The 9857-nt window shown below is 56.5% G+C and overlaps 1 protein-coding gene across 1 annotated transcript; it reads left to right on the top strand.

Moving 5' to 3' along the window:
* Positions 1–381: 381 nt before the first annotated feature.
* Positions 382–2080, top strand: TMEM158 (transmembrane protein 158). Its single transcript, XM_047849096.1, has one exon. The coding sequence runs from the start codon at positions 530–532 to the stop codon at positions 1430–1432; it is 903 nt and encodes a 300-aa protein (XP_047705052.1). The 5' UTR covers positions 382–529; the 3' UTR covers positions 1433–2080.
* Positions 2081–9857: the final 7777 nt, after the last annotated feature.

Genomic DNA, 9857 nt, shown 5'->3' with positions numbered 1-9857 from the left:
CCGTCCCCGCCCCCTTCCCCACCCCCGCCCCGCGCGGCTCCCGCAACCCGCCGCTCCGCCCCGGGCCGGGCCGCGCGCAGGCGGCAGGGTCCCAGGCCGACACCCCGCGCGCGTCCCGCCCGGCCCGGCGCGTGGAACCCCGCCCTCCCCCGAGTCTCGCAGCCGGGCGGGAGGAGGGCGGGCCGGGGCGGGGCGCGCGGGAGGCGGAGCCGAGCCGGGGAATCCTGCTCCGGGCGAGCGCCGGGCCCTGCAGAGCAGCCCGGCCGTCCGAGGGCCCCCGCGTCGGGGGCGGCGGGGAACCCCAGACGCAGCCGGGCCGGGGAGGGATCCCCGTGCGGAGCGAGCCGCCGCCGACGCCGCCGCCGCCGCCGCCTCCTCCGCGCCGCCCCCGCGGGCTGCCGGGTGCCGGGCGCGCCCCCACTCCGCCCGGCCGCCAGCTCCCGCGGTCCCGCCGTCCGCTCGCCGGCCAGTCGTCCGTGCGCCATGCAGCCGCCGCCCGCCCCGCGCGCGTAGGCGCCCGCCGCAGGCCATGCTGCTCCCGCTCGCCGCGCTGCTGGCCGCCGCCTGCCCGCTGCCGCCCGCCCGCGGCGGGGCCGCGGACGCGCCGGGCCTCGGTGGGGCGCCCCCCAACGCCTCCGTCAACGCGTCGTCCGCGGGCGAGCCCGCCGCCCCGCGGCTGCTGGCCTCCGCGGCGCCCGGGCCCCCCGAGCGCCCGGGCCCGGAGGAGGCGGCGGCGGCGGCGCCGTGCAACATCAGCGTGCAGCGGCAGATGCTGAGCTCGCTGCTCGTGCGCTGGGGCCGCCCGCGGGGCTTCCAGTGCGACCTGCTGCTCTTCTCCACCAACGCGCACGGCCGCGCCTTCTTCGCTGCCGCCTTCCACCGCGTCGGGCCGCCGCTGCTCATCGAGCACCTGGGGCTGGCGGCCGGCGGCGCGCAGCAGGACCTGCGCCTGTGCGTGGGCTGCGGCTGGGTGCGCGGCCGCCGCCCCGGCCGCCTCCGGCCCGCCGCCGCCGCCGCCGCCGGGGCGCCCACCGCGCTGCCCGCCTACCCCGCGGCCGAGCCCCCCGGGCCGCTGTGGCTGCAGGGCGAGCCGCTGCACTTCTGCTGCCTGGACTTCAGCCTGGAGGAGCTGCAGGGCGAGCCGGGCTGGCGGCTGAACCGCAAGCCCATCGAGTCCACGCTGGTGGCCTGCTTCATGACCCTGGTCATCGTCGTGTGGAGCGTGGCCGCCCTCATCTGGCCGGTGCCCATCATCGCCGGCTTCCTGCCCAACGGCATGGAGCAGCGCCGGACCACCGCCAGCGCCGCCGCCGCCGCCGCCGCCGCCCCCGCCGCCGTGCCCGCGGGGACCACCACCGCCGCGGCCGCGGCCGCGGCCGCCGCCGCCGCCGCCGCGGCCGCAGCCGTCACCTCGGGGGCGGCGGCCAAGTGACCCGCCCCGCTCCTCCCCGCGCCCGCCCTGTGTCCGCGCTCTCGGGTGCCTTTCTCGCCGGGAGGCTCGGCCGGTGTGCTTCGTGCTGTCGTGACCGTTAGTTCTTCTTCCGGGGAGGGGGCCGCCGGAGGGGGCCCAGCGGGGTGGCCCAGCGGGACGCGGGCGGCGCTTCTGGTTCCGAGGGGGCAGGGGCAAGGTGGGAGCCGCGCAGCTCGGAAGACGGAGGAGGGAAATGGGGCCCTTTCCCCTCGGTTGCATCCCCCTGCCCTCCCTCCCCGCACCCACGTGCCCTATATTCATGGCAGAAAATGACCAAATCCTGTGTATTTGTTTTATATATTTAATAACTGTTTTAAATGAAAGTTTTAGTAAAAAAACAAAACAAAACAAAATCAAATTGCTATTGCTGTAGGAAGAGAAGCTCTTTGTATCCAAACCTAGTATTTGAAGTTTCTTGTTTTTTTTAATTTATTTAAAGGTGGGGGAGGGGGGAGGCATGGGAAGGATTTCACACCCACATATTGTTACCGCTGAAAATGAACTTTATGAACCTTTTCCAAGTCGATCTATCCAGTGACGTGGCCTGGTGGGCGTTTCTTGTACTTCTGTGGTTTTTTTTGGCTTTTAATACAGACATTTTCCTCCAGAGATGCGTATGTAGCTTTTTTCTTCATTTGATTTAGGAAGAGGAATCCAAGAATTACAAGATGTTGCCCTGAAATGTGAGGGAGGGACTCTCCAAAGTCAGAGAGGGGCTCCTGCTGCCTGGCTGGCCCGGCTGGGAGAGGCGGGAGATGGAAACTAACCGTGTTACTTACCCTAAGGGCAATTTCACTTTCTACCCCAGCTGCCCGCCAACACCCACCCCCACCCCACCCCCACCCCACCCCTCAGCCTCATTGACGTTTGTCATGGTGGCACACAGGGTTTTCTGTCGTTTGCCTTTTTGTCCCCTGCCTCACCATCTGCGAAACACCCAGTAAAATACCAAAATGGTAAAATCAATCATTCCCCTGAACCAGGTATCTATCCTTCACGGAAATGACTCACTTTAAAAAGCAAGAAGCAGGTCCTTTTCGTATGTGTAAACCTTAGCATATGAGCACAGTCCAAAACCTAGTTTGCAAACCTGAGGCTTTATGTTGGCATTAATAAGATTTTTTTTTCCCCCTAAGGTAAGCTCGGTGACTGCTGGACAGTGGTTTCAGATCCTTCCCAGTTTTCAGAAGCAGAATAAATGAAAAGTCCTTAAAGTGGCCTGACGCAAAAACCATTTTAAAAGCCTTTAAAAAAAGATTTCCAAAGCTACTTTCCCTTGCTCTCCTTTCTCCCCATTTTTGAGTGAATACCTTGTACTGGTCTAGAGCTGTAGTTCTCAAAGTGGGGTCTCTGGACCGGCATCATGAGTATCAGCTGAGAACTGGTCAGAGATTTAAATCGGGGCTCCATCCAGGATCGACGGAATCAGAAACTCTGGGTGGGGCCCAGCAATCCGTGTTTTAACAAGCACTCCCAAGGGGTCCTGATGTCTTTCGAGTTTGAGAACTGCTGTATGCTAGTGGAAGGGAACCTTCGAAAGATGTAGCCTCCTTTAATCTTGAGATGTATCTATTATATCAAAGAAATGAGACCCCCCCCCCTTTTCCACAGGAATCTGAAGGAGAGGATCCAGGGCTATCTCTTGCCGAGGCCAGCCACGAGAGAAGGGGGTGAGGGTGACAGCCTTCCCCTACTCCAGATCCAGATGTTGAAGTTCAATGTAATGCAAACCCATTAGCCTCACAAGTCACTGCAGATCTTCTTATGCCCCAAAGCCAAGGGGGTATTCGAGTTGCCCTCTTTTTTCAGCCCTGGGGTATCTAACAGGAGAAAACCAGTAACTGCTAACCTTGGTCAATTTTCATATAATCACGGTGTTTGTAATTCTCGAAGTCACATTAAGGATTCCTGGCAACACACACATACACACACACACACACACACACGCACACACACACACACACACACACATGCTCTTTCTCTCTCTCTCTCTCCCTGCTTTTTCCCAAGATGGAAACTAAGGGTCAAAGAGGTTCAGCATTTTGCCTTCAATCACAACTACATGATTGTGGAGGCAGACCTGAGACTAAACCTTCAGTTAAGTGTCCAGCCCTTGATTTCAGCTTAGGTCATGATGTCACAATTTCGTGAGTTTGAGCCCCGCATCAGGCTCCGCGATGACAGCACGGAGCCAGCTTGGAACCCTCTGTCTCCCTCCCTCTCTGCCCCTCCTCCACTCACACTCTCTATGTCTCTCTCCAAATAAATAAAAACACGTAAAAGCTATGCATATATGTGTATAACATATGCACACACTCTATATACATACATGCATACATACATAGGATGGGCCCTAATGAATACTTTCTTAGGGCAGGGCTGGAATATTGACATCTATTGCTGCAACAGTAGACCTTCCTAAAGGAAGGTCTGGCAATAGCAATTCTGGCAATTTCCAGAATTGCCCATAGAGCCCGCACGTGCATGTAGACATACGTGTATATTATGCATGTATAAAACCGATGGACTGGGGGCGCCTGGGTGGCTCAGTCGGTTGAGCGTCCGACTTCAGCTCAGGTCACGATCTCGCGGTCCGTGAGTTCGAGCCCCGCGTCAGGCTCTGGGCTGATGGCTCAGAGCCTGGAGCCTGCTTCCAATTCTGTGTCTCCCTCGCTCTCTGCCCCTCCCCCATTCATGCTCTGTCTCTCTCTGTCTCAAAAATAAATAAATGTTAAAAAAAAATTTAAAAAAAAAACAACGGATGGACTGCTTGGCTCCTTTTCATGCTGACTTTGGCGGCTCTCTGAGAGCCAGAGCCCCAAGCAGGAGGCCACACAGTAAGGATGGAGCCTGGGTCCCTCCTGTCTCTTTTTAGTGAGGATTGCCCACTGGGCAAAGTAAGTCAGGCCCTGGCAGGCACAGCGGTGGGGTCTGTGGGGGTCTCGCTTGCATAGTCTCAGTAGTGAAACACTTACTTCCACGTATGCGTTTTATTTAAAGGCCAATCAGCGAGTGCGCGTATGCCCACAATCCCCAGATTCCAGCCCATTCTTCAAGCTTCCTGGGGACAGCTTGGGCTGCTAGTGACATAGCTAAGTCCCCAGAATAAATCATCACTCCCAGTTATTTTTGCTTCTCCTGAGAGAGACTTTACCCGTGAAGAGGATGTGTACCCACCGTCCAAACTCCAGCCACTGCTATGGGCTGCCCTACTGAGTTGCCTCACATTCATCGTGAGAGCCCCCCCTGGCCTGGATCTGAACACCCTTGATTCCCCTAGGGCCTGCCTCAGCTGAAGACAGCCACCCGGCTCAAAGCCACACCCCCTTCCGGGGACACCACATCCAGGGACCCATCTGATCCACGTGAACATCCAGCCCTCTAGGGAAGCTCTGAAGTCCTCCCACCTTCAGAACTCCTGGCGGGATTGGGGATTGGCGGAGGCTTCCGCTGAGACTCCACAGAGGCTTGGCCTCTCCCCTCTGGCTGTTCCGGCCTCCTCCCATCCCTTCCCTCCCACAGCTGTCAATCCAAGAGCACTCCCTAACAAACCTCCTGCCCACTGATCTCTACCTCCCAGCCCGCTTCTCCTGGAACCCAGCCTGTGATGGGCACTGTACCTAACGAGATGTGGAACTGTTCCAGCCACGTGGTCATTAGAAACAAGGAACATCCAGGGCGCCTGGGTGGCTCAGTGGGTTAAGCGTCCAACCTCGGCTCAGGTCACGATCCCGCGGTTCCTTGAGTTCCAGCCGCACGTCGGTCTCTGTGCTGACAGCTTGGAGCCCAGAGCCTGCTTCAGATTCTGTGTCTCCCTCTGTCTCTGCCCCTCGTCAGCTCATGCTCTCTCTCTCTCTCTCTCTCTCTCAAAAATTAACATTAAAAAAGAAACAAGGACCATCTGAGGAACAGATCATTACCATTCTATTCCTTTTACACAGATCACACAGCTGTACTTTTTCTCTTCCGTTTGGGTAGTTCTGTAATATCCACAATCAGGGGTGATATGGGAAATAACCCCTAATTCCAATCAATGCCTGCTTAATCATTGCACCTCCTAGATTCACAAGTCGGAAGAAAGCCTGTTCCTTTTCTCTCTCAAATGATGGTATCTCTCAGGACACACCGGGTTATATTTCAGTAGTATGCAGTCCCGACATCTCATCAGCTTAACACAAGAGAAACGTATTCCTTGCTCGTGCCCCACGGTCAAAGTGGGCAGGGGTTCTGCCCATTGGAATCACTCAGGGATCCAGGTTGAGGGTGACCCTGACTTGACAATAGGGCCCCATCATCTGGTTAGGAGGAAGGAAACTCTGGAGGGTCTCACACAGGCAACTCAATGCTCCATCCAAGAAGTCACATCCTACCCTACTGATTGGAAGAAGTCATCTGGCCCCACCCAATGAGAGGGGAGCCCACGAGATCGTGTTTCCAGTCCCCAGAGGAGAGGAGAATCTGGTACCAGGAACAGCATTGATTCGAGCAACACCCAACACCACTGTGACCTACAGGCCCCCCAGAAGAATTCCGGGACTTCGCTCGGCAGACAAAGAGTTCACCCCAGGAGTGCCATGCTGACTCTCCTCCTGTGGCACCTGCCCACACTGACAGCTAGACTGCCCCCCAGGGATTTTACAAGCGAAGGAGGTCATCAGCTTGGTGGCTGTTCCAATGTTTGGGCAAAGTGGGTCCCCAGAGAATTCAGTCTGGAAGATTTGGACAAAAATACACTCTGGATCCCCGTGATGTAGGAGTCATCTAGGGAGCAGGATGGGAGAAAGGTTAGGATTAAAGTGGGGAGAAAGGAAGGGAGAGGTCAGAGCAGGCACCCCCTCTGTCCTGGCCCCGCCCCTCCCCCGCTGCGCAGAAATGGCTAATTCAGTGACATTGGGGGCAAGAAGGGAGTCGGTCTTCACTGTGCCGGTTCTCTCCTGTCACTGGGGAGAAACCATCCATTTCCCAGCTAGGAGAAGAGGTTTAAAGCTGTGAGGACTGGGAGAGTTAAGAACAAGTACAGACGTTGGGTACATGGCTGAGCTTTCCTTTGGGAACACGGGGAAGATGCATCCTCTAGAGCGGGCGCCTTGGCCTTTCCTGGCTCTGCTGTGCCTCTTGTGGGGCATCTCTCCCAGGGCATTACTTGGTCCTTCTGGGTGGGAGGACTGCTGGGGAGCACACAGTGTAGCAGAGCACAGGCTCCTCACTACACTCGCCGTGGGCAGGCACTGACCGGGCGTGGCCTTCTGTTCCTGGCTCTTCCCTGCTCAGGCTGTGGTCTTAGGGCAAACTGCTTCGTGCAGTTGGCTCATACTCAGCTCCCCCCACGGGCAACCAGATCTTCCTTGCAGGGTCTTGGTCTCTGGGACGTACTCTCCCGCTCTCCATCTTCCCTGGGTTCCTATCCCGAGGACACTGGTCCTCTAGCTCTCAGAAATTTTCAGGAGCCCACTCTTCTCTGGGCCTGCACTCCCCCACCCCCATCAGCTCTAACTCCTTTTACTAACGGCATTTCTCCTGCTGCCCCACCTCGCAGGTCCGTCACTGCTGGGCCCCTGCGGTTTCTCCAAAGCCAAGGGCTCCCCTAACAGCAGACGCCTCACCGTCCTCAGCCTCCTGCTCCTTTATCTGCCTCCTGAGAAGCACCTTCTTCTCTCATCCCCTCTTCCAGCTATCAGCCGAGTCCCGGGGTCCCCACACAGGTGCTGACACTCGGTGATTTCTGCCACACCCAGGACAGGACAGGGTCTGAGTGCGTTCTGAGGAAGGTGGGGATGCCCTGTGGTCCTCTGAGGACTGGTCACATGCCTGCTGCTCCCCCAGGACAATTCAAGGCCTCTCCTGGCTGCGCCCTGAGCATTTTCCTGGTGTTCTCACTGCCTGAGTATTCCCAGAACGATCTCCTAAAGTCCTTGGCCGAGCCTCTGTGCCGCTGAGGACACGCGGTCGGTTACGCGTCCAACTCTTGATTATTTCGGCCCAGGTCACGATTTTGCAGTTCATGAGATCGCTCCCCGCGTCGGGCTCTGCGCTGACAGTGCGGGGAGCCTGCTTGGGATTCTCTCTCTCTCTCTCTCTCTCTCTCTCTCTCTCTGCCCCTCCCCTACTCAGGCTCTCTCTCAAAATAAATAGACTTTAAAAAAAAATAAAAACTTTCAAAAAAGGAAAGACGCTTTGCCGCAGAGCATCATCTTTGCACCCTTGCTTGAACACAGACGATGTATATTCGTCGTAGAAGCCATCAGAAAGGTCGATAAGTAAACAAGAAAGAGAGGAGACAGTTCGTCTTTCCACCTCCCCCAAGAGAAGCCCCGCCAAGCATTTTGGGGCACCTACTTCCTGTCTATTTTTGTACGCCTGTGTCCATGGCTCACTATTTAATATTAAAAAATGGGATTGTACCGGACATAACTGTTTTTAAAGCTTTTATTCTACAGGTGCTGCACCATAGAAAAATGAGAGACTACCCTTCACAAGAGAAATGACTCCGTATCGGCAATAACACCAGCACCCACCAAGCGACCGTGGTTAATATTTATTGACAAATGGCCAAATGCATCTGCTATACATATTCTAGCCCTAGGGTGCCTGCTTCTTAGAGCTTTGCTGAGGGGTTCTTTGGTGGTCCCCTGCCTTTGCAGAAGGTAATGGAGGGGCTTCTCAGGGCCAATGAATCATAAAGACTGTGTTCCTAACAGGTGGGTCAGAAATCGGTCGCACAGGATATTGAAACGTATCCAAGGGCCAAAGGCCTGATGGAGATGGGGTGTAGGCATTGTGGTGGGGGAGGCCTGCTTTCTTTCTCATCCCAAATTTATCATCTGCAGACACATGTCAAAGCCAGACCGAACTTCCCACCCCTCCTGGAGAAATGTGTCCGCTTTGTGTCTGAGCTTCCGGATGGGGCTGATAAGGAACACAACTTTAGAGGATGAACAATGCGATTCATCTCCTCGGGTCGTAACCACAGACCCGCCACGTATTGTCTGGGTTTACTTGATGTCTTTGGAGCGAAAACGAATTCCGAGATTCAATAAGCAGGAAGGATATTGCTCCTGGAGAATGCTGCCCCCCAAAGCTGTCACAGCTCCACATGGCCAAGTAAAGCCATACACAGATGGGCCTCCTGCAGGGATGGGGGCTGAAGACAGAACACCCGGGGAGAGGACCGAGATGGAGCCAGAGGCGGGGGAGGGGGTGGAATCGGCCACGAACAGGAACCATCAATGGGTCAGAATGTTGGGGCACCTGGGTGGCTCAGTCGGTTGAGCGTCAGACTTCAGTTCAGGTCCTGATCTCTCAGTCCGTGAGTTCAAGCCCCGCATCGGGCTCTGTGCTGACAGCTCAGAGCCCGGAGCCTGCTTTGGATTCTGTGTCTCCCTCTCTCTCTGCCCCTCCCCCACTCCTGCTCTCTCTCTCTCTCTCTCTCTCTCTCTCTCTCTGTCTCTCTGTCAAAAATAAATAAACTTTAAAAATAAATAAATAGGTCAAAATGTATTCAGCACCACTCCCAGTGATTGTGTTAAGGTCTTCTGGGGTGAATCTTGTCTAGGATTGGGCTCCCTAGAGGCAGAGTCTGAGATGGAAAGACTCACACCCAAGATTTATTAAGGGGTGTCCTCCAGAGGAGGGGACTGAGGGAAGCGGGATGGGGCAGGGGAAGGAGGAAAGCAGGGATGTGGTCTCAGCTGGAGTCCGCTTTGGCCTGATCAGCTCTAGAACCAGCTCTGGACCAGCTCTGGAAGAGGAATCGTTCCACAGTGTTGCCCCACTTGGGGCTGGTCTTCTGTGGTCCCATTTCAGACAATCACTTGGCCAAGGTCCGGGTACAGGGGCTGCATAGCCTCCCTGGCAGCTCCTACTTAGCCAGGCCCAGTTCTCCAGAGAAGGGGAGCAGCTGAGAAGTGTTAGCACCCCACCTTCCCGGCGGCTGGGGGAGAGGGACGAAGGCCTGCAGAGGGAATCTGGGCGGAGGCACCCACAGGATTCACTGCACACCCTACCTGGCCCCTGAGTCCCATCCCAGCAATGGCAGGATGAGCGGGTGAAGCTCAGACCGGCTTGTCAACCCTCAAACTCCTACCCCACTTGTGAGCTGACCTCCGGGCCTTTGCCTGTCTCAGCTGAGGGCTGGCTGGCTGGCCTTGCCCCCCGGATGTCCTGCACTTGTGCTAGGGAGGGGCTGTGGGCTCTGTCACACTGGCACTCCCCCACGAAGTGTCAGGTGCCTGCCTTCACCTCTGCGTTCAAGGGTTGTTGGCGTTCAACGCTTGCATATAAGGGGAGTCCCACAGGCTCAGAGCAACTATAAATCATATGTAAATGGGTAAGTGTGGCTACATTCCAGTAAAACTCTATGAACACGGAAATGTTAATTTCGTATAAA

Source organism: Prionailurus viverrinus, chromosome A2 (genome assembly GCF_022837055.1).
Source record: "Prionailurus viverrinus isolate Anna chromosome A2, UM_Priviv_1.0, whole genome shotgun sequence".
NCBI lineage: Eukaryota > Metazoa > Chordata > Mammalia > Carnivora > Felidae > Prionailurus > Prionailurus viverrinus.
The sequence above is the reverse complement of the archived record's forward strand: the minus strand, read 5'-3'. Positions and strand labels throughout refer to the sequence as shown.

What these genes read in the sequence shown, in the direction of transcription:
- TMEM158 (XM_047849096.1), top strand. Translation starts at nt 530, where the DNA reads ATGCTGCTCCCGCTCGCCGCGCTGCTGGCCGCCGCCTGCCCGCTGCCG.